Source organism: Ranitomeya variabilis, chromosome 2, assembly GCF_051348905.1.
Source record: "Ranitomeya variabilis isolate aRanVar5 chromosome 2, aRanVar5.hap1, whole genome shotgun sequence".
Taxonomy (NCBI): Eukaryota; Metazoa; Chordata; class Amphibia; order Anura; family Dendrobatidae; genus Ranitomeya; species Ranitomeya variabilis.
The window spans coordinates 1114923491-1114951481 of NC_135233.1; the positions used below are offsets into that span (position 1 = coordinate 1114923491).

General features: G+C 44.4%; 1 protein-coding gene across 5 annotated transcripts in view; it reads left to right on the forward strand.

The window, feature by feature from the left end:
* The window catches only part of LOC143808876 (uncharacterized), a 986487-nt gene that overhangs the window by 26605 nt on the left and 931891 nt on the right, over nt 1-27991 (forward strand). For all 5 annotated transcript variants that reach the window (XM_077292026.1, XM_077292028.1, XM_077292027.1 and 2 more), the window contains exon 2: nt 27030-27150. In XM_077292026.1, the coding sequence (XP_077148141.1) occupies nt 27073-27150 (78 nt within the window). In that variant the 5' untranslated portion in view covers nt 27030-27072. The remainder of the gene's footprint in view (nt 1-27029; nt 27151-27991) is intronic.

Consider the following 27991-nt stretch of genomic DNA (forward strand, 5'->3'; position numbering starts at 1 on the left):
TTGGGGGTGAAGGGGTTAAAGTCACAGACAAAATAAATTTAGGTTGCAAATTACCAATGGCGACAGGGCTAACAACCCTTGTTAGGCGTTTAGAGCATGCTGATATAACATGTGTAGAATCACCACAGTAAAAACACAACCCATTCTGACGTCTATGATTTTTCCGTTCATTTCTAGTCTGAATTCTATCACATTGCATTAAATCAGGTGTTTGTTCAGACAACACCACCAGAGGATTAGCAGTTTTGCGCTCCCGCAAACGCCGGTCAATTTGAATAGCCAGCGCCATGGAATCATTCAGACTTGTAGGAATGGAGAAACCCACCATCACATTCTTAATGGCTTCAGAAAGGCCATTTCTGAAATTTGCGGCCAGAGCACACTCATTCCACTGAGTAAGCACGGACCATTTCCGAAATTTTTGGCAATACACTTCAGCTTCATCCTGGCCCTGAGAAATAGCCAGCAAGGCTTTTTCTGCCTGAATTTCAAGATTGGGTTCCTCGTAAAGCAATCCGAGCGCCAGAAAAAACGCATCAATATTTGCCAATGCCGGATCTCCTGGCGCTAGCGAGAAGGCCCAATCCTGAGGGTCGCCCCGTAAGAAAGAGATAACAATTTTTACTTGCTGAGCTGAGTCTCCAGATGAACGGGGTCTCAGAGATAGAAACAATTTACAATTATTCCTGAAATTCCTAAACTTGAATCGGTCTCCAGAGAACAGTTCAGGAATAGGTATTTTAGGTTCAGACATTGGACTACTGGTAACAAAATCTTGTATGCCCTGCACACGAGCAGCAAGCTGATCCACACTTGTAATCAAGGTCTGGACATTCATGTCTGCAGCAAGCACAAGCCACTCAGAGGTAAAGGGGAGGAACAAAGAGAGGAAAAAAAAACAAAAAAAAAAACAGAATTTCCTTTCTTATTATCCCACTTCTGCAATGCATTAAACATTCAACTTGGGCCTGGCATACTGTTATGACCCCAATGGCAGAGGGTCTCAAAAGTACGTACCAAGTCTGCAAACATAAAAAACCAGCTCATAGGGCAGTGGTAACTGGGCTAACCGTATATCTAATCCTAGCACCACAAATAGCAGCAGCCGGGGAACGTGCCTACGTTGGTTCTAGACGTCTCGCGCCAGCCGGAGAACTAACTAACCCTAGAAGGGAAAAGATAGACCTTTCTTGCCTCCAGAGAAAAGACCCCAAAAGTTGGATACAAGCCCCCCACAAATAATAACGGTGAGGTAAGGAGAAAAGACAAACGTAAGAATGAACTAGATATTTAGCAAAGAGAGGCCCACTGACTAATAGCAGAATATAGTAAGATAACTTATACGGTCAGCAAAAACCCTATCAAAATTTCCACGCTGGATATTCAAGAACCCCCGAACCGTCTAACGGCCCGGGGGGAGAATACCAGCCCCCTAGAGCTTCCAGCAAAATCAGGAATCACATTTAGTGCAAGCTGGACAGAAAATAAAAGCAATACAAATAACCAAAAAAACAAGGAAGCAAGACTTAGCTTAATTTTGCAAGAAACAGGACCAGAGACAGGAGCAAACAGAAAGGATCTGATTACAACGATGCCAGGCACTGGACTGAGAATCCAGGAAGCTTATATAGCAACACCCCTGGACTAACGACCCAGGTGGGTGCCAAACTGAGGAAAGGCAATCCCAGAGTCATATCACCAGTGACCACAAGAGGGAGTCAAAAAAGTCTAATTCACAACACATTCCACCAGATCTACGTCTGTCTCTTGGGCTGAAAGGGCTGGTGCTTCAACAGAGCAGATTTGCAGGGCAGCAACGTGGTCTTCCTTGCACACTTTTACTAAACATTACAGGTTGGACTTCCTGTCCAACCGGGATCTTGCCTTTGGCCGAAAGGTTCTTCAGGCTGTGGTCCCTCCCTAAATACAGACTTGGTTGGCATCCCTCCTTGTGGCTGTCGTGGAAGGCTACTAGAGAAAATAGAATTATTCTTACCGTTAATTCGGTTTCTAGGAGCCTTCCACGACAGCATTAATTCCCTCCCGATGTTCTTGGATATTTTTCTGAGAACCTAAAAGGTAACCGGTGCTATGGGTTCAGTTGTAAGTCACTGGTTAATGGGAGGTGGGAGGAGTTTTTAACCTCTTGTGCTTCCTGTCCCCCATTAGGGTGTGGAGACAACCTCCTGGTGGCTGTCGTGGAAGGCTCCTAGAAACCGAATTAACGGTAAGAATAATTATATTTTTCTTGCCATAATACAAATTCCAACAGTCTATTCCAGAGGTGTCAAACTGCATTCCTCGAGGGCCGCCAACAGGTCATGTTTTCAGGATTTCCTTGTATTGCACAGGTGATAATTTAATCACCTGCACAGAACGATTCCAGCACCTTGTGGAATGCTAAGGAAATCCTGAAAACATGACCTGTTGGCGGCCCTCGAGGAATGCAGTTTGACACCTCTGGTCTATTCAGTAGGACTATCAGCTATCTGGTGTCTATCCACCAGACTTCTGCTCAACACAACTGATGGTCCCAACCCCATTAAGGGTATGTGTCCACGTTCAGGAAACGCTGTGTTTTTGACGCAGCGTTGTTCCGCAGCGTCAAAAACACAGCATCCAGATGTTACAGCATAGTGGAGGGGATTTAATGAAATCCCGACTCCACTATGCGTTAAAAAACGCATGCGTTTTTGCCGCGAAAACGCACATGCGGTGCGTTTTTTCAAAACGCAGCATGTTGCTACTATGAGCAAAACACACAGGTACACCGCAGGTGACCTGCCAGTGACCTCAGGTGCAGTTTTGGTCAGGATTTTACCTGCATAAAATCCTGACCAAAGCCTGAAGCAAAACTGAACGTGGACACATACCCTTATAAGGCAAGAAATCCCACTTATTAAACCTGACAGGGCACACCTGTGAAGTGAAAACCATTCCCGGTGACTTCCTCTTGAAGCTCATCAAGAGAATGCCAAGAGTGTGCAAAGCAGTCATCAAAGCAAAAGGTGGCTACTCTGAAGAACCTAGAATATAAGACATAATTTCAGTTGTTTCGCACTTTTTTGTTAAGTATATAATTCCACATGTGTTAATTCATAGTTTTGATGCCTTCAGTGTGAATGTACAATATTCATAGTCATGAAAATACAGAAAAATCTTTAAATGAGAAGGTGTGTCCAAACTTTTGCTCTGTACTGTGTATATATATATATATATATCGAGTTATATGAAAAAGTTTGGGCACCCCTATTAATCTTAAGCTTAATGTTTTATAAAAATTGTTTTTTTTTTGCAACAGCTATTTCAGTTTCATATATCTTTTTTTAAATCATATATTTTTTTATTAAAGCATATGACACGCCATTAACACAGTCCGATACAATTTCCAGACAAATACCGTACATTAGATACATGACCTGATAATATATTTTCATTTTACTAAACACCCCCCTTACCACCTAACCAACCCCCCTCTCCCTCCCCCCAATCTCTTGCCCATTATCCACTACAACCATCTGACAGCATCACCTCCTGAGAAAAGATAACAAGCTTTACAAAAACACGCCTGTACATGTAGGAGTCCCCCCAGAATCAACTACACGTCCCCCATTCTACTCTGCAGTAACGCAGCAGACGCCACGCCTGGGTAATCCATCCATCCACCCCACACATTCTCACATTTTGTATTCTGACCTCTCTTACTGTAGATATTTCTTTCCATAAGGACAATAATCTTGTTGATAAATTCCTTTTTCCCTGGTGGTTTTTCATCCAACCAGTGCATTGCGATAAGCTTTCTCGCAGCATACAACAATCTTGCGATAGTCAGCCTTCCACATTCATCCGTAGCAATATCATCCATACAGCCCAGAAGGCAAGTCAGCGGGTTACGCACCACATCTACTCCTGTCACCTCCTGGATCAAGTCAAGCACCTTCACCCAAAAGGGTTGGAGGCGAGCACACGACCACATCATATGTAGCAGATCAGCGCCTTCCTCACCACACCTGGGACATTCTGAGTCACCTCTCAGTCCTGCCTTCCTCATCCATGCCGGGGTCCTGTACACCCTATACACCAGGTATAACTGTGACACCCTCTTAGCCTCACTCAGGGAAGCCCTGGGGATATATTGAAGTATGGACTCCCACTGGGACTCCGACAAGGGGCCCACATCCGCCACCCATTTCTCCTTAATCCTTAACGGATGCTTCAATAAAAAGGTATCCATCAGACCCCTGTACATCAAGGTAATGAACCCCCTCGTACTCCTCCGAGGCCCAATAAGATTCGACAAGCTATCTGACTGCAGATTCACGCGCGACCCCTCATTTTGACAGTTTAGGGCATGTCTCAGCTGCAGGTACTGAAAGAATGACTTCTGGGTTAAAGGAAACTCAGTCCTAAGTGTCTCGAATGTTTTAATAACATCTCCATCAAGCAACTGAGACACGAACCAAATGCCAATGCGCCTCCACTGACCGAACCCCCGCAATCTCATGAGCTCTGCCAACCTAGATTCAAACCAAATTGGCGTATATCTCGTAAATTCCGTTACTCCCCTCCATTGCTTAATTTTCTGCCATACTTTCCCCATCATAGCTATTGTTGGGAATTTTTGGGGGTTAATTCTGAATCTACCTGCTTCAAGAATGGCCAACAATGGGCCCTTCCCTACCGCGTGTTCAATGATAATCCCCGCTGAAGAGCTCTGTTCTGGCCCTCCCCAACCTACCAGGTGCTGGCATTGAGATGCTATATAGTAAATCCATGGATTGGGGACCGCCAGACCACCCCCATCCTTTGCCCTTTGCAGATGTTCCAATTTGATGCGCGCCCGTCCACCCCTCCAAATTAAATCCCTAAATAGAGTATTGATCCTATAAAATTTACTCTGAGGCAGCCACACTGCAGCATTATGCAATATGTAGAGGAGCTGAGGCATAAGTATCATTGTGATCAAATTGGCTCTGCCTGCGACCGACAGAAATAGCTTCTTCCAGGCCCCAATCTTCTGCTGGAACTTCCCAAGCAAAGGAGTCAGGTTGAGCCTCTATTTTGTCCGAAACCACAATGCCCAGATACTTAAACTCATGTACTACTCTTAAGGGAACCCCAGGGTCGAGTCAGAGGAGCCGCCGCGTCCATGGGCAACAACACAGACTTCTCCCAATTAATAGATAATCCGGAAAGAACCCCAAATTTAGAAATACTGTTCATAGCGGCCCCCAGAGACTCCTGTGCATCTTCCAAGAACAATAACACGTCAGCGTACAGGGCTATTTTTTCTTCATAGTTTCCATACCGAAACCCCTTTACGTCCCTGTCCCTCCGTATTGCCGCCGCCAAGGGCTCAACAGCAATTGCAAACCGCAGAGGAGACAAGGGGCACCCCTGCCGCGTTCCCCTATATAAAGGGAAATCCCCCGACAAGACTCCATTCACCCGTATCCTGGCTCTTGGAGACGCATACATCAGCTGCACCCAACGTATGAACCTCTCACCAAAAGCCTTCATGACCGCCCACAAATACCGCCACTCCACACTATCAAACGCCTTAGCGGCGTCTAAAGACACCACAACCCTCCGACCCATATTATCCGCCTTTACCTGCATATTGAGAAACAGTCGTCGAAGATTACATGCTGTAGAACTATTGGGCATAAATCCGGACTGGTCCCGGTGTATTAGTGCTGTTATCACCTTGTTAAGACGGTTAGCCAACATCTTGGCCAAGATTTTGATATCTATCTTTAATAACAAGATTGGGCGATACGAAGCTGGATCCCTCGGATCCTTACCCTGTTTTGGCAGTACAACAATTATTGCCTCCCGCATGGACCTCGGCAGCTCCCCCTCCACCAGACCAGCAGCATACACCTCCAATAAGGCAGGAAGCAGTATCTCTTTATATTTTTTATACACCTCCCCTGGGATCCCATCTACCCCCGGGGCTTTATCATTGGGCATAGAGACCAATGCGGCATCAAGCTCCTCCAAATTAAACGGCTCCTCAAGAACTCCCCAATCGGCCACTGAGAGTCTAGGAAGCTGTACCCCTGTCAAGAAACCATCCACCTCCTCCATCGTTGGCTGTACCCGTAATTTATAAAGAGCCGAGTAATACTCCGTCATCACCTCCAAAATTATTTTGCAACCAGTGTGCTCCCTCCCATCCCTTCCCTTCAAAGTGACTATATGTGTGGAATCTCTCTGCGCCGTCACTATTCTGGAAAGGAGATGGCCCGCCCTGTCCCCCTCTTCAAAGTATTTGGCAGTTTGAAACATTCTTCTACGTTCCGCTGTTTTAATTGCCATCTGACATACTCTATTCTGCGCCCCCTTTAACCTTCCCTGTGCCTCTGGGGATTGATCGTTGATTAATGCCTCCTCAGCCTCCTCCAACTCTTATCAACATCTGATCCTTCCTGCCTGTTTCTGCCTTGATTCGGGATATCCCCTTAATACAGAGCCCTCTGAAATAGGCCTTCATGGCCTCCCATACCGTCAATACCGAAGCCGACCCAGCATTAATTTTAAAATATTCCATAATTTCCCCCCCTATGTGTCCATCTAAATCAATAAGGTGTAGCCAGAACGGGTTCAGCCTCCACACTCATGGGGGAATGATCAGATATTGTTCCAGCCATATACGTTACCTCCCCTACAAGGCCCAACATCTATGTATTACCCAAGGCCAGATCTATTCTTGACAAAGAAGCGAAAGAGGACGAAAAACAGGAATACTTCTACACCCCAGGATGAGAAATCCTCCATAAATCATGCAGAGCAGTTTCCCTCAGGACGGCACCAAATGGTGTGCTATTACCACCCGACTTCAATGGCTCTCGTCTCCCCCTATCCCAGTGTGCGTCCGGAATGTTGTTAAAGACCCCTATTATCAAAAACTGTATCCCCGGTGTCTCCTCCAATATTCCCAGAGCTCTGTGGATCACCTTTCCACAATATGGTGGTGGAATATAAATTGAAACCAGCCACATCAGACATCCGTACAATTTACAAAGTAAACATACGAATCTGCCCGACTGGTCTATAGTCACTTTGTGATACTCAAGGTACCCCGGCACAGATGAGGATGCTGACCCCCCTGGAATATGCTGAATATGTGGCATGGTACCCCACCTGAACCCATCTCTTAGCCAGAAAATGCGTTCTCTCCTTCACCATATGAGTCTCCTGCAGACAGATCACTGACGGCTTGGCATCATTCAAAAATTTAAACACAGCTTGCCGCTTCACACCAGACGCCAAACCCCTGACATTCCAACTCACAATTCTCATTCTTCCCGCCATTTTACCTCCTCAGTACATATTATCCCACATTCTTTCATCCATTTGCGGCCAAAGCCACAACCACAGTAAGGCTACTTTCACACTAGCTTTTTTCTGTAGACGTCCAAATGCGTCATTTTGTGTAAAAAAACGGATGCGTCAAAAATAGTGAAAAACGTATGCAACGCATACAGCATTTCGACGGATCCGTCGCAAATCCGCTAAACGGTTCCGTCGAAATACTGTATGCGTTGCATCCGTTGCATCCGTTTTTACCATCCGTTGCATCCGTTTTTACGACGGATCCGTTTTTAAAATGGGAGGCTCCCAAATTTGATTGGCTACTGGAAAATATGGAAAACTATATACTGACTGTTTTTCCAGCCCATCTTTGAGGGTTTTAGTTAGTGGCAGAGTTGGAAGGAGTACTTGGTAGGATTGCGAGTGTGGTAACTGACGTGATATTTGAGACGAATCGGCTGGATATCATAGTGCGGGAGAAGGAGGCGGCAGCAGAAAGACGTAGGATGCTTCTGCAGCAACGGAGACGGAGATGACTCTAGATACATCCGATAAATGACCTGCGGATGACCCGGGGTGTCCAGTCCACTCTCTACCTGGAGTTGCGGCACAACCCACACAAGTTCTACAATTACGTGCGGATGAGGATGGAACATTTTGATTATTTGCTGGGAAAACTTGAGGATGTCATCCAAAGACAGGACACGAGGAGGCTTGCCATCACACCGGCGGAGCGGCTGATGGTGACCCTGCAGTAAGCCTCTTTTTTTTATGTCATTGCTCATATGTAATGTCATATAACATACTGCAGTAAATACTGCGCTGAAACATTGCGTCGCATTTTCTGCATCATGTTATTTTTTTTATTGTTTGTGGCCATTACACTGTTTTACACCTGTTTCATGCAGGTTTTATTGTGCGTCCTGTCAGAACCAAAATGTCCACAGTGCCGTTTATGTCAACTTTACCATGAAACAAAAAATGTAAAATGTTGTTGGTCTGTGCAATTTTTTCTAACATATTTTTTTTTTCCACATCTTCCTAGCTACGGGTGACTCCCTGACTTCACTCCATTACCAATTCCAGCTGGGCATTTCTACAATTTCCGGAACAGTGAAGGAGACATGTCGGGCTATCTGGGATACTTTACAGCAGGAGTATATCCCCCAACCATCAATGGACATCTGGTTGACAAGTGCAGAACAGTTTGAGCAAATTTGCCATTTCCCAAATTGTGTTGGTGCCATCGACAGGAAACACATCAGGATTGCTAAACCGGCAGGAACAGGCTCTGAGTACTACAACTACAAGAAATACTTCTCCATTGTACTCATGGCTATAGCAGACGCCAACTGCAAATTCCTTGCTGTGGACATAGGAGCCTATGGCCGGTCCAACGACTCTCAAGTTTTTAAAAACTCTCTGATGGGCCGTTGTTTGTATGCAGATACATATGATTTCCCGCCAGCCAGACCACTCCCGGGAACCAGTGGACCACCCATGCCATATGTATGTGTAGGTGATGAGGCTTTCCAGTTATCTCCGCACCTACTTAAACCATATGGTAGCCGAAACTTAAACCGTACAAAACGGGTATTTAATTACCGCCTTACTGGAGCCAGAAGAGTAGTTGAGTGTGCTTTTGGCATATTGACGGCAAAGTGGAGAGTTCTGCTGACTGCAATAAAACTGCACACTCAAACAGTGGACGAGGTTGTTAAGGCCTGTGTGGTGCTCCATAACTTTATACTGTCCAAGGAGCCTGTTTCCGTTGATGATGAAGAATTGGAGACAACCTTGTGGGATTACCGCAGCAGCTCTGTTCGCTCCACAGGTTCTGTTACCAGGATGAGGGACCAGTTTGCGGATTATTTTGTGTCACCTGTTGGGCGGGTTCCATGGCAAGACATGATTGTGTGACATGTTTTTCATGTTTCATGGATTAATGTTTATGTAAAAATTGTGTCCCCCCCCCCCAAAAAAAAAAAAGGGTCCAAAAGTGTGGTTTTCTTGGTAATAAACCCAATATATTATACCTTTCAAACGTGTGGTGTTTATTTTTATTTTACCTTTTTTTTAAGTTACCATATTACCTCAATGAATGCACAGACACAAAGAGTGGAATTTAAATCAAACTGAATTTTATATATATATTTTTTTTTTAAATTATTTTTTTTTGTGGTAAAAAACATTTACATTTTTTAGTTATTTTCAACTTTTTTTTTTCTTTAACTTGTCAAAAAGTACCATGAAAAAGGTAACATTTTTTAAAAACAACGCATTTTTATTACAAATCTTCAAAGTGTGGGGTGGAGATACGAGCGGAGGAGGGGCTGGAAGGTTGGACCACGTCGATAGGTGGAAGCCTACTTGGTTGGGGTGCAGTGGAAGGGGGGGTAAAAGCAGGAGGCTTAATGGGGAAGGAAAGCTGGGCAAGGAAGAAAACAGTGGGGAAGGCATTTGGTTTGGGGGCCGGGATGGGTATTGGGACTGGGATGGGTATTGGGATTGCCTTGTGTATTGGGAATGGGTTTGGTAATGGGGGGCCTTGTGTGGAAATGGGGCCTGGTGTTGAAATGGGGCCTCGGGTGGGGCATAATGTGGAGATGTAGCCTGGGGTGGGGCCTGGTGTGGAAATGGGGCCTGGGGTGGGGCCTGGGGTGGAAATGTAGTGGCTGTGTGGGGAGGTGTGGGGGTAGTTTGGGGTTCGGACAGGGAGCATGGATTGTAAAAAAAGATTTGCCGGAGACTGACTTACATCTGAATGCAGCCTATCCAAGCGACTGCTGGTTTCACGGCTGGTTTCACTGATGCGTGATTGCACCATGCTGAACCCAGCAGTCACTTGCTCTCCCAAAATTTTGAAAGAGCTTTGGAAGGATGCATTCAGATGTAAGAACTCAGGAGCATAGCTCCTTTCCTGACCTCTCTGTCGCTGCCGCCACCACGAACCTAATGGTGGTCTAGAGGTGGCAGGATCAGAGGGGTGGGGTAAAGGGAACGCTATCTGTTCAGCATCAGATTCAAGTAAGGAAGGCTGCAATGATGCTCCAGTACTTGGGGCGGCTGAAGTGGAGGGGACAGAGGGGTCAGATGAGGGGTCAGAGGTGTGGGGCCTACCGACGTGGGCCTCGGTGGCAGACTCCTGAGAGATCGCTCCAGAGGCCGCAGAGGCAGATGCAGGTGCCTGATGGCTGGAGAAGGTGCTGTGAAAGAAAAAACGAAAACAATTAATATATTGAAAGGAAAAAGCCCTGACTGAAACCAAACAAAGTTAGACAGGTTAACATGGTTATTAGTGGGCTGTAGAATACTTACGCTCTACTCAGCATGGTTTGTCTGAGGAAGGAGAGGGCCGGGCCATGCTTGTATTTCGTCCTTCTCCTTCCTGCTGAGCCACTCGGGACCTGCATCTCCAGGTTAAACTCCCTCTTGAAGCGATCCCTCAGTGACCGCCACCGCTTCCTAACCTTTCCACCTGTGAAGACAAGAATGAAAAGGAAAAAAAATTGTTAAATACAATACATTACATTCAGCTCAAAACATCACTGAAAAGTGAATACTTACATTCTCTGCTCTGCTGCTGTGGATGAAGGTCCTCCCTCCTCGGCAACACATTCTGGCATACTTCCTCCCAGAGCCGACGGGTCACATGGGTATCAGCATGCCTGCGGTCAGCCATGTTCCACAGCGGCTCCCGCTCGCGAACCTCCTCAATGAGGCGGTCCACATCTATTGTCTCATCCAGTTCTTCGGCGGGAGCACGCTGTGAAGACTGTGAAAACAAAGAATAAAAACAAAAAAATTAGTACACTGAAACACTAAAGTACCAATACAATCCCCAAAAAATAACAACTCACTGATGGCCGACCGCGGCGACGATTACGCTGACTCTGGGAGCGGCTGGGAGAACCTTCACGGTGTTGTGGATGTGCAGCAGCAGGAGACTGCAAAAAAGGAAAATAATTCTCAGTAATGTAGGCATATGTTTTCTGTGTTTAGTTACGTATGAAGATCTGTTTTGTGTTTGGTGCAGTGTGATGTGTGAAGCAACTGTTTCGCCACTACTTACACTTGGTTCCTCCTCCACTTGCATCTCTCCACCCGTCTCGTCCCCTTCTGACAGCTCCTCATCTGATTCAGCTCCCTGTTTAAACATAATTAATGCATGTAGTGATTAACAAAAATGTAAATTAAAAAAAAAACCATTTCAAATTTTAGGGTTAACCTACCGATACACGCTGTTGCTGTGGAGGAGGGCTGTCAGAAGAGGACATTGTGGCTGTGGGATCACTGGGTGGTCCCTGTGGGATGGCCGGTGGCTGTGGTCCCTGGTGGCTCTGTAAGTTAAGACACTTGCAATCTGCTCTACACATTAAAGTAGCAGATTTAGGGTCTTCAAAACTTACTTTGAAAGATTTAGAGATGTGGGTACGTCTGGGTGGGTTTGGGTGGTCCCTGTAGGAGGTACCTGGTGTACCTGTAAGTATAATGAATTTATAGTTAGACCACCCCCCGAACTAGGTAATGTTTAACGATAACCACCCTGCTAAAATGATGTGAGCAATGTTCAGGAAAGTGAACACCCAAACCTAAAAACAAATACACCCGGTGCACCTAACCATTTCCATGTACAAAAAAAAAAAAAAATTAAATTGAACCCACCATGTTAAAAGATATTTACCACATATTTTATTTCCAAAAATCCCTTGAAAAATTCACCTCCCCCCCCCAAAAAAAAATTAAAGTATTACCTTTATTCTAAAATAAGCCCTCAAACAACTCTGTATTGCATGTGTTACCGTTTGTACATATACCATTTTTAAATTTTCATTTCTGAAATTATACTACGGACATTTGTTATTAAACATTTTATTATTTAATTTTTTTATTTCCTTTTTTTAAAAAAATAAAAAACATAACAAAGGAGCTAAAATGCTTTTTATTTTAAATACAAGTACATCAACTGGGTGGTTTCAAATAATAAAAAAAAAATTTTAAATATAAAAAAAAAAAAAAAAAAGACGCTCACACATTGAAACCACATGCTGCACAGACCACTATACTTGGTAAATACATCAGAAAAAGGGATTTAACCAAAAGGCATGGACGAATGCACATGCAATCACCAAGACGCACACAAACATGCCTGAAAGCACACAGGCGCAGGCATAACACAAGCATAACACATGAACAGGCATAAGATTGGTGAAGGCATAAGGTGCAGACAGGTGAAGACATACATACAAAAGCACACAGCCACACACAGCCGTACGAAAATACACACGCACACACACACACGAGCACATAGGCTTTATGCAAACACACACAGATGCACAAAGACACACAGGCGGACCCAAACACAAGACGCATACGCACACACACACATACACACATAAAAAAGGCTGGCAGTCCTCCAGCTGGAGCTGCATGTCTTCACAGTGGCAGGCCTCAGGGTGGATCTGGACTCTAGCAGGACACTGGCTGTTGCAGGACGATGGCAGGCCTCAGGTTATATTCAGGTTTTAAGCTCTTGCTGTAGTCAGTACCATACAGACACAAATGCACACAAAAATGGCAATACTCACACTGGCTCTATGGTGGCTGGAGTTTGGGTGTGGCTGGAGTCTAGCTGGCAGTCGAGTCTTGATGGCAGACAGAAGTCTTGCTGGCACTCTGGAGTCTTTTGTGGCAGGCTGGAGTCTTGTGGCAGGCTGGAGTCTTGTGGCAGGCTTGCTGGAGTCTTGTGGCAGGCTGGAGTCTTGTGGAAGGCTGGAGTCTTGTGGAAGGCTGGAGTCTTGTGGCAGGCTGGAGTCTTGTGGCAGGCTGGAGTCTTGTGGCAGGCTGGAGTCTTGTGGCAGGCTGGAGTCTTGTGGCAGGCTGGAGTCTTGTGGCAGGCTGGAGTCTTTTGTGGCAGGCTGGAGTCTTTTGTGGCAGGCTGGAGTCTTGTGGCAGGCTTGCTGGAGTCTTGTGGCAGGCTTGCTGGAGTCTTGTGGCAGGCTTGCTGGAGTCTTGTGGCAAGCTGGGGTCTTGTGGCAAGCTGGGGTCTTGTGGCAAGCTGGGGTCTTGTGGCAAGCTGGGGTCTTGTGGCAGGCTGGGGTCTTGTGGCAGGCTGGGGTCTTGCAGCTGGCAGGCTGGAGTCTTTTGTGGCAGGCTGGAGTCTTTTGTGGCAGGCTGGAGTCTTTTGTGGCAGGCTGGAGTCTTTTGTGGCAGGCTGGAGTCTTTTGTGGCAGGCTGGGGTCTTGCAGCTGGCAGGCTGGAGTCTTGTGGCAGGCTGGAGTCTTGTGGAAGGCTGGAGTCTTGTGGCAGGCTTCTTCTCTGTAGGGTTCTTGCTGGCATATGTGGGGTTCAAGGCCCAGGCCAGGTTTATATAGATTTGGGGGTGTCTGGCCAATTGGCTACAAAATCCAGCTTCTGAGCATGCTCAGATTAAAAAAACGTATTGCAGCGCTGCATTGCGTCGTACGACGTGTCTCGACGGATCCTGCGTCCATAGGCTTCCATTGTAGCCAACGATGCCTGCCGCAGGATGCGCCGCGACACGTTTTTTAGGCGGAGACAAAAAAACGTTACAATCAATGTTTTTTCCCGACGACGTGTCGCCAATTTTCGACGCATACGACGTACACGACGTATGACAATCCGTCGCAATGCGTCGCCAATACAAGTCTATGGGGAAAAAAACGCATCCTGCGGGACATTTTGCAGGATGCGTTTTTTTCACAAAACGACGCTTTTCGACGTCTACAGAAAAACGCTAGTGTGAAAGTAGCCTAACCATGGTGATGTACATTATACAAATATTTTCCCAACCCCACCCCCCTCCCCCCACACAACAGAGAAACATCCCCAACAAATCCCCATCTCATCCTTCTATCCCCTCCTAACACGGAGGGAGAGCGCACTTTATCCGGAACAGTCTGTTAACCCCGTCCAACAGTCCCGCCGCTTGTCCCAAACTATTGGGACTCTCACATGACTTGTCGATTGCAGCCTATTTACATTTCAACTCGAGATCCAACAAGGGCCCATCCCCGCCTCATAAGAAAACAAAAACCCAGGGGGGAAAAAAGGAGTCAATGGATCTCTCAAAAAAAAAAAAAAAGAGGCAGTAAAAGAGAAACAAGAATAAAAAAGAACCGTTCTATCATCCCACTGAGTCCTTTAATTTCGCTTGACGCAAATGTTGCTCGTTGCTGTCCAGCCATCCGAGTGCCGCTTTACCCCCCGTGAAGAAGTGCACTTTCCCTTCAGCGAACACTCTCTGTTTGGCCGGGTACAGCATCGAGTAAGTGACGCCGATCTCCCTCAGCCTCTTCTTGATATGGACAAATTTGGCTCTTCTTCTGTACCTCTATGGAGAAGTCCGGAAATATGGAAATCCTTGAGCCATTTATCTGCAAATCCGGGTTCTCTCTGGCATGTCTGAGAATGGCGTCTCTGTCACGGTAGTGCAAGACCTTGACTAGCACTTGTCTAGGAGGACGCCCAGGGGGGAGGGATACATAGGGATGCGGTGTGCTCTTTCAATAGCATACATCCGAGATAACTTGTCGGCTCCAATATGGTTTAATAGCCATTTTTCAAAGAACCCTGTTGGCGCCGCGCCTTCCGTCTTTTCAGGCACCCCAATCAGCCGCACATTATTGCGCCTGGACCTATTTTCAAGGTCGTCCGTTTTCGCTTGTATGGCAGAAACCGCAGCACTCATGCATTTTGTAGCCTTATCCGCCTTAGCAATACAGTCTTTGGCACCGCTAATGCGTTTTTCCGCCTCTCCCATCCTTTCCTTAGTCACGTGCAAGGAATGTTGCATTTTGGACATGTCTGCCTGCGTGACCCCCATCTGTGCAGCCATATTGGTGATAGTATTGTGACTGTATAAAACCACCTTAAACACATCCTTCAGAGTGGGCTCCTCAGGTATCTGCATTCCCTCAATGCATAGCACAGAGCCTTTCATGATTCCCCCGCTCTCCTCCTCCTTCTCCTGCACAGAACGGCTCCCACCATCGCTGTCCTCTCCCTCCTCCTCCCCCAGCTCCTCCATATCTCCATGCAGCACAGGCTTATCTTTCACCTTGCCGGTCACAGCTGGGCTCCGGATCTCCTCTGTCTGTCGGGCGAAGCGCTGCAGCCTGGCTGCTGCATCTGCTCTCCTAGGATCCTCCCCCACAATCACAGGCTCCTCTGACAGCCTTTCCTCCTGGCCAGCGCCATCTTGGGTCTTTCTCTCCTGCTCCCCAGCCGCCTTCCTGGAGCTCCTTCTGCCGGTCATTGCCCCGCAGGCACTCAGATCCACAGGCACCACACCGGTCACTGATTCCCCAATTATTTCAGGTACCTGGCCACCAATTTTACAGGCTGCAATCCTGCATATTGCTTATACTGAGCGGGAGCTCCTGCCTCAGACGACTGCTCACATCATGCTCAGGCCACCCCCCTCAGTTTCATATATCTAATAAGTATTGGACACAGTAATGTTTCTGCCTTGAAATGAGGTTTATTGCACTAACAGAAAATGTGCAATCTGCATTCAAACAAAATTTGACAGATGCATAAGTATGGGCACCCTTATCATTTTCTTGTTTTAAATACTCCTACCTACTTTTTACTGACTTACTAAAGCACTTTTTTTGGTTTTATAACCTCATTGAGCTTTGAACTTCATAGCCAGGTGTATGCAATCATGAGAAAAGCTACTTAAAGTGGCCATTTACAAGTTGTTCTCCTGTTTGAATCTCCTCTGAAGAGTGGCATCATGGGCTCCTCAAAACAACTGTCAAATGATCTGAAAACAAAGATTATTCGACATAGTTGTTCAGGGGAAGGATACAAAAAGCTGTCTCAGAGATTTAACCTGTCAATTTCCACTGTGAGGAACATAGTAAGGAAATGGAAGAACACAGGTACAGTTCTTGTTAAGGCCAGAAGTGGCAGGCCAAGAAAAACATCAGAAAGGCAGAGAAGAAGAATGGTGAGATCAGTCAAGGACAATCCTCAGACCACCTCCAGAGAGCTGCAGCATCAACTTGCTGCAGATGGTGTCACTGTGCATCGGTCAACTATACAACGCACTGTGCACAAGGAGAAGCTGTATGGGAGAGTGATGCGAAAGAAGCCGTTTCTGCAAGCACGCCACAAACAGAGTCGGCTGAGGTATGCAAAAGCACATTTGGAGAAGCCAATTTCTTTTTGGAAGAAGGTCCTGTGGACTGATGAAACCAAGATTGGGTTGTTTGGTAATACAAAAAGGCGTTATGCACGGCGGCAAAAAAACACAGCATTCCAAGAAAAACACTTGCTACCCACAGTAAAATTTGGTGGAGGTTCCATCATGCTTTGGGGCTGTGTGGCCAATGCCGGCACCGGGAATCTTGTTAAAGTTGAGGGACGCATGGATTCCTCTCAGTATCAGCAGATTCTTGACAATAATGTTCATGAATCAGTGACAAAGTTGAAGTTACGCAGGGGATGGATCTTTCAGCAAGACAATGATCCAAAACCCTGCTCCAAATCTACTCAGGCATTCATGCAGAGGAACAATTACACTGTTCATGGAATGGCCATCCCAGTCCCCAGACCTGAATATCATTGAACATCTGTGGGATCATTTGAAGAGGGCTGTCCATGCTCGGCGACCATCAAACTTAACTGAACTGGAATTGTTTTGTAAAGAGGAATGGTCAAAAATACCTTCATCCAGGATCTCATTAAAAGCCACAGGAAGTGACTAGAGGCTGTTATTTTTGCAAAAGGAGGATCTACTAAATATTAATGTCACTTCTCTGGTGAGGTGCCCATACTTATGCACCTGTCAAATTTTGTTTGAATGCAGATTGTACATTTTCTGTTAGTACAATAAACCTCATTTCAAGGCAGAAACATTACTGTGTCCAACAGTTATTAGATATATGAAGCGGAAATAGCTGTTGCAAAAAAACAATTTTTATAAAACATTAAGCTTAAGATTAATAGGGGTGCCCAAACTTTTTCATATATCTGTGTGTATATATATATATATATATATATATATTTTTTTTTTTAGAACATGTGAGTGCGTCAACCTCAAGGATGAAGAACCTAAACCAAAAGCAATAACAGCAAAATGAATTCTATTAATAATGACATATAAACAACTGACAAATCAATTAATATACATCATTAAATGATGTGAGCAAGTATTTTGTCTCATTATCCATCCGTATACGATCCTCTCCTCATTACCGGTAATGGTTTCTCTGCTGTGAGACCGGTGAGTCCATCCTCTTCCTCTTTGTGGGACGTCGGTGTTGATTAACATCACACGTAGTTTCACCGACACACCACAAGGAGCGAGGGCACTGCAATAAATAAATGACACATTCACAATCGCACCTCAAGCGATGTCTGATAGTAAATTCTTCATTTGTAATAGGATGTGAAAATCTACACCCTTAAGGTACCGTCACACTAAACGATAACGCTAGCGATCCGTGACGTTGCAGCGTCCTGGCTAGCGATATCGTTTAGTTTGACACGCAGCAGCGATCAGGATCCTGCTGTGATATCGCTGGTCGTTGGTTAAAGTTCAGAACTTTATTTGGTCGTCAGATCGCCGTGTATCGTTGTGTTTGACAGCAAAAGCAACGATGCCAGCAATGTTTTACACTGGTAACCAGGGTAAATATCGGGTTACTAAGCGCAGGGCCGCGCTTAGTAACCCGATGGTTACCAGCGTAAAATGTAAAAAACCAAACAGTACATACTCACCTTCTGCTGTCTGTCACGCGTCCCTCGCCGTCTGCTTCCCACACTGACTGAGCGCCGGCCGTAAAGTAAAAGCACAGCACAGCGGTGACGTCAGCGCTCTGCTGTTAGGGCCGGCGCTCAGTCAGTGCAGGAAGCGGACGCCGGGGGACGCGAAGGTGAGTATGTACTGTTTGTTTTTTTTACATTTTACACTGGTAACCAGGGTAAACATCGGGTTACTAAGCGCGGCCCTGCGCTTAGTAACCCGATGTTTTCCCTGGTTACCCGGGGACCTCGGCATCGTTGGTCGCTGGAGAGCGGTCTGTGTGACAGCTCTCCAGCGACCAAACAGCGACGCTGCAGCGATCGGCATCGTTGTCTGTATCGCTGCAGCGTCGCTTAGTGTGAAGGTACCTTTAACCCCTTCATGACCGGAGCTTTTTTTATGTTTTTGTTTTTCGCTCCCCTCCTTCCCAGAGCCATAACTTTTTTATTTTTCCGTCAATTTGGCCATGTGAGGGCTTATTTTTTGCGGGACAAGTTGTACTTTTGAACGACATCATTGGTTTTACCATGCCGTGTACTAGAAAATGGGAAAAAAATTCCAAGTGTGGTGAAATTGCAAAATAAGTGCACTCCCACACTTGTTTTTTGGTTGGCTTTTTTGCTAGGTTCACTAAATGCTAAAACTGAGCTGCCATTATGATTCTCCAGGTTATTACGAGTTCATAGACACCTAACATGACTTGGTTCTCTTTTATGTAAGTGGTAAAAAAATTGCACCATTTTCCGATAGCGTCTCCATTTTTCGGGATCTGGGGTTGGGTGATGGATTATTTTTTGCGGGACGAGCTGACGTTTTTATCTGATGCAATATCAGTGCAGATGCGTTCTTTTTATCACTCATTGCATTTTATTGCAATGTCGCGGCGAACAGAAAAATTTAATTTTGGCGTTTTGATTTTTTTTCTCGCTACGTCGTTTAGCGATCAGGGTAATGCTTTTTTTTATTGATAGAGCGAGCGATTCTGAGCACGGCGATACCAAATATGTGTACGTTTAGATTTTTTATTGTATTGTTTTATTTTGAATGGGGGAAAGTGGAGTGATTTGAACTTTTTATGTTTTTTTTTTTATTTTTTTTCATATTTTTTAAAACATTTTTCTTTTACTTTTGCCATGCTTCAATATTCTCCATGGGAGGCTAGAAGCTGCCATAACTCAATCGGCTCTGCTACATAGGAGCGATGCATAGATCCCTCCTATGTAGCTGCATAACAGGCTTGCTATGAGCTCTGACCACAGGGTGGCGCTCACAGCACCTCTGGTTGTCATGCCCCGGGAGTCAGCGATGCGCTCATTTCTGGCCCGATGGCCAGAAGCGCTAGTTAAATGCAGCGGTCAGCGTTTGACATCAGCATTTAACTAGTTAATAGCGGCGGGTGGATCGCGATTCCACCCACCACTATTGCAGGCACATGTCAGCTGTACAAAACAGCTGACATGTCCCGGCTTTGCAGGCTCACTGCCGGAGCCCACCTCAAAGCGGGGATCTGACCTCGGACGTACTATCCCGTCCAAGGTCAGAAAGGGGTTGATCATAAGGCAACAATTGACGCATGACAAACAGAGGAAACAGCCCTTCTGTCATTCCCTGTCAATGTGGTCTGGTAAGATTTTTTAAAAGATCCAATATCAGATTTCACCAAATTGGAACCAATAGCACAGTTTCTTTTATACAAAAAAATGGGTGGTTGTCTAAATTCCTCAATATGAGGTACACACTTATTTACCGTATATACTCGAGTATAAGCCGAGATTTTCATCCCATTTTTTGGGGCTGAAAGTGCCCCTCTCGGCTTATACTCGAGGCGTTGTCCCAGGGGGTCGGCGGGGGAGAGGAGCGGCAGCTGTCAAATTATACTTACCTGCTCCCGGTGCATCTCTGCACGTTCCTGCTTCTGCGGGGCCTGTAGCTCTTCCTGAGTTCAGCGGTCACGTGGTACCGCTCATTAAAGTAATGAATATGGACGCGACTCCACTCCCATAGGGGTGGAGCCACATATTCATTACTTTAATGAACGGTACGATGTGACCGCTGAACACCGGACCAAGCTGCCGGCGCCGACCATCTGTCTCTGACAAGCAGGGACCGCGCCGGGAGCAGGTGTATATATCGGGGGAGGTGAGCATTGCGCAATATTCACCTCTCCCCGATCCACCGCCTGGCGCTGCTCCGTCTTCCACGTCCTCTGGCTGTGACTGTTCAGGTCAGAGGGTGCAATGACTTGCTTAGTGTGCGTGCCGCCCTCTGCCAGCACAGTCACTGCGGAAGACGGCGGTGGAACGGGGAGAGGTGAATATCGCAAGTGCCGGGGGCCTGAGCGACGAGAGGTATGTGACTTTTTTTCTTCTTTAATCGCAGCGACAGCATATGGGGCATAATGTATGGAGCATCTTATGGGACATAATCTATGGAGCATTTTATGGGGCATAATGTGTGGAGCATCTTATGGGGCATAATGTATGGAGCATCTTATGGGGCAACAATGTGTGGAGCATCTTATGGGGAGTAATGTATGGAGCATCTTATGGGGCATAATGTATGGAGCATCTTATGGGGCATAATGTATGGAGCATCTTATGGGGCATAATGTATGGAGCATCTTATGGGGCATAATGTATGGAGCATCTTATGGGGCATAATGTATGGAGCATCTTATGGGACATAATCTATGGAGCATCTTATGGGACATAATCTATGGAGCATCTTATGGGGCATAATGTATGGAGCATCTTATGGGGCGTAATGTATGGAGCATCGTATGGGGCATAATCTATGGAGCATCGTATGGGGCATAATCTATGGAGCATCTTATGGGGCATAATCTATGGAGCATCTTATGGGGCATAATGTATGGAGCATCTTATGGGGCGTAATGTATGGAGCATCTTATGGGGCGTAATGTATGGAGCATCTTATGGGGCATAATCTATGGAGCATCTTATGGGGCGTAATGTATGGAGCATCTTATGGGGCATAATCTATGGAGCATCTTATGGGGCATAATGTATGGAGCATCTTATGGGGCATAATCTATGGAGCATCTTATGGGGCTAATGTATGGAGCATCTTATGGGGCATAATCTATGGAGCATCTTATGGGGCGTAATGTATGGAGCATCTTATGGGGCATAATCTATGGAGCATCTTATGGGGCATAATGTATGGAGCATCTTATGGGGCATAATCTATGGAGCATCTTATGGGGCGTAATGTATGGAGCATCTTATGGGGCATAATCTATGGAGCATCTTATGGGGCATAATGTATGGAGCATCTTATGGGGCATAATGTATGGAGCATCTTATGGGGCATAATGTATGGAGCATCTTATGGGGCATAATGTATGGAGCATCTTATGGGGCATAATCTATGGAGCATCTTATGGGGCGTAATGTATGGAGCATCTTATGGGGCATAATGTATGGAGCATCTTATGGGGCATAATCTATGGAGCATCTTATGGGGCGTAATGTATGGAGCATCTTATGGGGCGTAATGTATGGAGCATCTTATGGGGCGTAATGTATGGAGCATCTTATGGGGCGTAATGTATGGAGCATCTTATGGGGCGTAATGTATGGAGCATCTTATGGGGCATAATGTATGGAGCATCTTATGGGGCATAATGTATGGAGCATCTTATGGGGCATAATGTGTGGAGCATCTTATGGGGCGTAATGTATGGAGCATCTTATGGGGCATAATCAATGGAGCATCTTATGGGGCATAATGTATGGAGCATCTTATGGGGCGTAATGTATGGAGCATCTTATGGGGCGTAATGTATGGAGCATCTTATGGGGCCATAATCTATGGATCATCTTATGGGGCATAATGTATGGAGCATCTTATGGGGCCATAATCTATGGATCATCTTATGGGGCATAATGTATGGAGCATCTTATGGGGCGTAATGTATGGAGCATCTTATGGGGCGTAATGTATGGAGCATCTTATGGGACATAATGTATGGAGCATCTTATGGGGCATAATGTATGGAGCATCTCATGGGGCATAATGTATGGAGCATCTTATGGGGCCATAATCTATGGAGCATCTTATGGGGCATAATCAATGGAGCATCTTATGGGGCGTAATGTATGGAGCATCTCATGGGGCATAATGTATGGAGCATCTCATGGGGCATAATCTATGGAGCATCTTATGGGGCATAATCAATGGAGCATCTTATGGGGCGTAATGTATGGAGCATCTTATGGGGCATAATGTATGGAGCATCTTATGGGGCATAATCTATGGAGCATCTTATGGGGCGTAATGTATGGAGCATCTTATGGGGCGTAATGTATGGAGCATCTTATGGGGCGTAATGTATGGAGCATCTTATGGGGCGTAATGTATGGAGCATCTTATGGGGCGTAATGTATGGAGCATCTTATGGGGCATAATGTATGGAGCATCTTATGGGGCATAATGTATGGAGCATCTTATGGGGCATAATGTATGGAGCATCTTATGGGGCATAATGTGTGGAGCATCTTATGGGGCGTAATGTATGGAGCATCTTATGGGGCATAATGTATGGAGCATCTTATGGGGCATAATGTGTGGAGCATCTTATGGGGCGTAATGTATGGAGCATCTTATGGGGCATAATGTGTGGAGCATCTTATGGGGCGTAATGTATGGAGCATCTTATGGGGCATAATCAATGGAGCATCTTATGGGGCATAATGTATGGAGCATCTTATGGGGCGTAATGTATGGAGCATCTTATGGGGCCATAATCTATGGATCATCTTATGGGGCATAATGTATGGAGCATCTTATGGGGCCATAATCTATGGATCATCTTATGGGGCATAATGTATGGAGCATCTTATGGGGCGTAATGTATGGAGCATCTTATGGGGCGTAATGTATGGAGCATCTTATGGGACATAATGTATGGAGCATCTTATGGGGCATAATGTATGGAGCATCTCATGGGGCATAATGTATGGAGCATCTTATGGGGCCATAATCTATGGAGCATCTTATGGGGCATAATCAATGGAGCATCTTATGGGGCGTAATGTATGGAGCATCTCATGGGGCATAATGTATGGAGCATCTCATGGGGCATAATCTATGGAGCATCTTATGGGGCATAATCAATGGAGCATCTTATGGGGCGTAATGTATGGAGCATCTTATGGGACATAATCTATGGAGCATCTTATGGGGCATAATCAATGGAGCATCTTATGGGGCATAATCTATGGAGCATCTTATGGGGCATAATGTGTGGAGCATCTTATGGGGCGTAATGTATGGAGCATCTTATGGGGCATAATCTATGGAGCATCTTACGGGGCATAATGTATGGAGCATTTTATGGGGCCATTATTAACCTTTATGCAGGATTATATGGGGCATATTTTATTATGGAGCATTTTATGGGGCTCATCATAAACTTTATGGAGCATTACATGTGGCATATTTTCTATGGAGCATCTTATGGGGCCATAATGAACTGTATGGAGCATTATATGGGGCATATTTTAATATGGAGCATTATATGGAGCGTATTTTGTATGGAGCATCTTATGGGGCCCATCTGAACTGTATGGAGCATTATATGGGGCTCCTGATTCAATATGGATATTCAAAAACACTTAACCTACTGATGTCTCAATTAATTTTACTTTTATTGGTATCTATTATTACTTTTGACATTTCCGGCAGCTGCTGCATTTTCCACCCTAGGCTTATACTCGAGTCAATAAGTTTTCCCAGTTTTTTGTGGCAAAATTAGGGGGGTCAGCTTATACTCGGGTCGGCTTATACTCGAGTATATACGGTAACATATCCCAATGTTTATAAATCACTTTTGCCATTTTCTGGCTTTCTTCACAATGTGTTGTGACAAAGAGAATGCGACTAGGTTTTTTAGTAATATACCGTACTTTTTTTAAAAATAAGTCTTCTCTAAAAATGTCATCAACCCTATTTTTGGTCATTTAATAGATTTTTGGGGTAACCCCTATCAGAAAATGTTTTCCTTATTCTCCTCATTGATCTCTCGTGTGAATGTTTATCACTCTCAATGCGTTTAAACCTCATCGGTTGACTAGAAGGGATAGCTTCTATCATCTTTTTGGGATGTTGACTATTATATGATAGTAAATTATTTTTATCAGTTGTTTTACTGTACAGCTGTGTAACAAAGCCATCACCCACAACTCTTACAGCCACATCCAAAAAATGTATAATGGTGTTCGAATGCATCGAGGTCAATTTATTGTATCATCAATGGTGCTCATGTATTGATGGAACTCCAAGAGCATCGTTTCGGTTCCAGGCCAAATGAGGAAGATGTCGTCTATGTATCTCCACCATACAGCTACAGAGCTGAAGTGGTGGGACACCGAGACAAAATCCTCCTCAAGAACACTCATAACTAAGTTAGCATACGCGGGCGCTATGTTTGTGCCCATGGCGACTCCGCGCAGCTGAAGATAATAATCATCACCAAATAGAAAATAGTTTTTAGTCAACACGAATTTTAGAAGCTGTAAAATAAATTTTCTTGCATGCTCAGAAAATGTAGTGGTCATCAACTTTATGTTCGCTGCGTTTAATCCCCCCGGGATAATCAATTGGAGTATATAGTGATGTCACAGCAAACGAGGCTATGATTATCTCTCCTAATTATACTGATTTGATTAATTTTCTCCAAAAAGTCTATAATAGTGTCCTTGACAGAGGAATCGGTGCAGCTGGCAATCGGATGAAGTACTCGATCCAAATCAATTCCAATATTAGACAAAGTGGTATTCTATCCCGAGACGATGGGTCTTCCTGGAGGAGCTACGAGAAACGTATGAATTTTCGGGAGAGTATATATAGCATGTGTAGTAGGATGTTCAATTATCAAAAAATCAAATACATTTTTATCAATAATATGTTTGTCTAAAGCTTCATCCAAAAGGCTTTTTATCTCCTTAGCAATTTCAAATTTAGGATCATGTGTTAGTCTCTCGTATACCTCCAGGTCCCCCAATTGTCTCTCAATCTCTTTAACATAATTTTGATGATCCATGATTAACCACAGCACCGCCGTTGTTGGCACTTTTTTATAATGACTTCCTCACTGTGTGACAAATCATTTATAGCTTGGATTTCCCCTTTTGTCATATTAGGGCATTTGACATTTTTATTAGTTATTTTTCAAAATCTCAATATCCCTATCAATCAAAATGAAAAAAGCATATACAGAATGGGAGGAATAGGGCTAAGCAACAGCACGTGTGAAAAAGACTTGGGTATACTAATAGATCACAGACTGAACATGAGTCAACAGTGTGATGCAGCAGCAAAAAGGGCAAATACAATTCTGGGATGTATTAACAGAAGCATACAGTCTAGATCACGTGAAGTCATTATTGCCCTCTACTCCTCCTCGGTCAGACCTCATCTGGAATACTGGGTCCAGTTTTGGGCACCACATTTTAAAAAAGACATCAACAAACTGGAGCAAGTTCAGAGAAGAGCGACCAGAATGGTGACCGGTCTGCAAACCATGTCCTATGAGGAACGGTTACAGGATTTGGGAATGTTTAGCTGCAAAAAAGGAGACTGAGAGGAGACTTAATAGCTGTCTACAAACATCTCAAGGGCTGTCACATTGTAGAAGGATCATCTTTATTCTCATTTGCACAAGGAAAGACTAGAAACAATGGGATGAAACTGAATGGAAGGAGACAGATTAGATATTAGAAAAAACTTTTTGACAGTGAGGGTGATCAATGATTGGAACAGGCGGCCACGAGAGGTGGTGAGTTCTCCTTCAATGGAAGTCTTCAAGCAGAGGCTGGACAGTCATCTGTCTGCGATGATTTAGTGACTCCTGCATTGAGTCGGGGGTTGGAGCAGATGACCCAGGAGGTCCCTTCCAACTCTACCACTCTACGATTCTAGTTACAGCAGTTATAAATGCTTCTATTACTGGTGGACTATATGGTGGCACAAAATTACTCTTATTTCTCAAAGATACTTCTTTGAAGTTATGTTCACCAACAGACACGGATTCCATAGCCATTCTATTACTAAACCACTCTTTCAGTTTGAGACCTAAAACAAATTCTGCAAATCAATAGTTAATTGAAACCAGTTGACATGTGCTCAGTCCAAAAGATAACCCCTTGTTTTACACTGATTTTTCATCATCAGTGAACGTTTTCTTAGGTATATTTACAATTCAACCTGATCCTTGCTCCTCATCATCACTTGTTTTTCCACTGCTGATTTCTTTCTCCCTTTTATCTCTTTTTTTTGTTGCCTCCAGTGTTTCTTTCCTCCCATTTTCCTGCTGGTTTCTGTTTGTCTTTTTGCAGACCCAAATCTACGGAAATTAAAGATAGTCAAAGCACAATCAGCCTCACAACCAGAAAAAAATGTCCACACCGTTGGGCATTAAAGATCGCTTTATTGAATTTGGGGTTTTTTGTGCTGTTTTCCCTTTTTGCTATCTATCTATCTATCTATCTATCTATCTATCTATCTATCTATCTATCTATCTATCTATCTGTATATGAGCGATAAATTGATTTAAATGATTATCAAAGCCAGGTATAAAATATTAACCATAACAGTACAAATCCTAATAACTGTTCCTTCTCTTTTTTTTTGTTCATGAGCCTAAAAGCAAATGTCCCCCAGCAATGAGCTGTGATGGCGACATTTCTGTGTGATCAATCATTTGTTCTTGTATATAGACGTGAATAACATTCATATGTGTCTTCTGTTATGTATATGAGGAGTCGTAACGATTACAATGATGCTAAAATGGTGTTTTGTTATGTTTCACTCGTTTCCACCACATTTCTAAGTAATCACCATAAATGTTCTTAAAAACGTGAATCTCTCTAAGTCTTCTTTACTAATGATGGCGCCGCTCTGTGACCTCCAGCCCCCAGATCATCCAGTGTTTTCTCCTGAAGGACCCAACAAAGATGGATGGAGACAAGAAAGAGATTACAATAAGAGTAATGGACCTCGCCTTACAGATCATCTCCCTGCTGAGTGGAGAGGTAAACTCTTCTATATATCTATTATTATCTGCTGAGCGGAGAGGTAAACTCTTCTATATATCTATTATTATCTGCTGAGTGGAGAGGTAAACTCTTCTATATTTCTATTATTATCTGCTGAGTGGAGAGGTAAACTCTTCTATATATCTATTATCTGCTGAGCGGAGAGGTAAACTCTTCTATATTTCTATTATCTGCAGAGTGGAGAGGTAAACTCTTCTATATTTCTATTATTATCTGCTGAGTGGAGAGGTAAACTCTTCTATATTTCTATTATTATCTGCTGAGTGGAGAGGTAAACTCTTCTATATTTCTATTATCTGCTGAGTGGAGAGGTAAACTCTTCTATATTTCTATTATTATCTGCTGAGCGGAGAGGTAAACTCTTCTATATTTCTATTATTATCTGCTGAGTGGAGAGGTAAACTCTTATATATTTCTATTATTATCTGCTGAGTGGAGAGGTAAACTCTTCTATATATCTATTATTATCTGCTGAGCGGAGAGGTAAACTCTTCTATATATCTATTATTATCTGCTGAGTGGAGAGGTAAACTCTTCTATATTTCTATTATCTGCTGAGTGGAGAGGTAAACTCTTCTATATTTCTATTATCTGCTGAGTGGAGAGGTAAACTCTTCTATATATCTATTATTATCTGCTGAGTGGAGAGGTAAACTCTTCTATATTTCTATTATCTGCTGAGTGGAGAGGTAAACTCTTCTATATTTCTATTATTATCTGCTGAGTGGAGAGGTAAACTCTTCTATATATCTATTATCTGCTGAGTGGAGAGGTAAACTCTTCTATATTTCTATTATTATCTGCTGAGTGGAGAGGT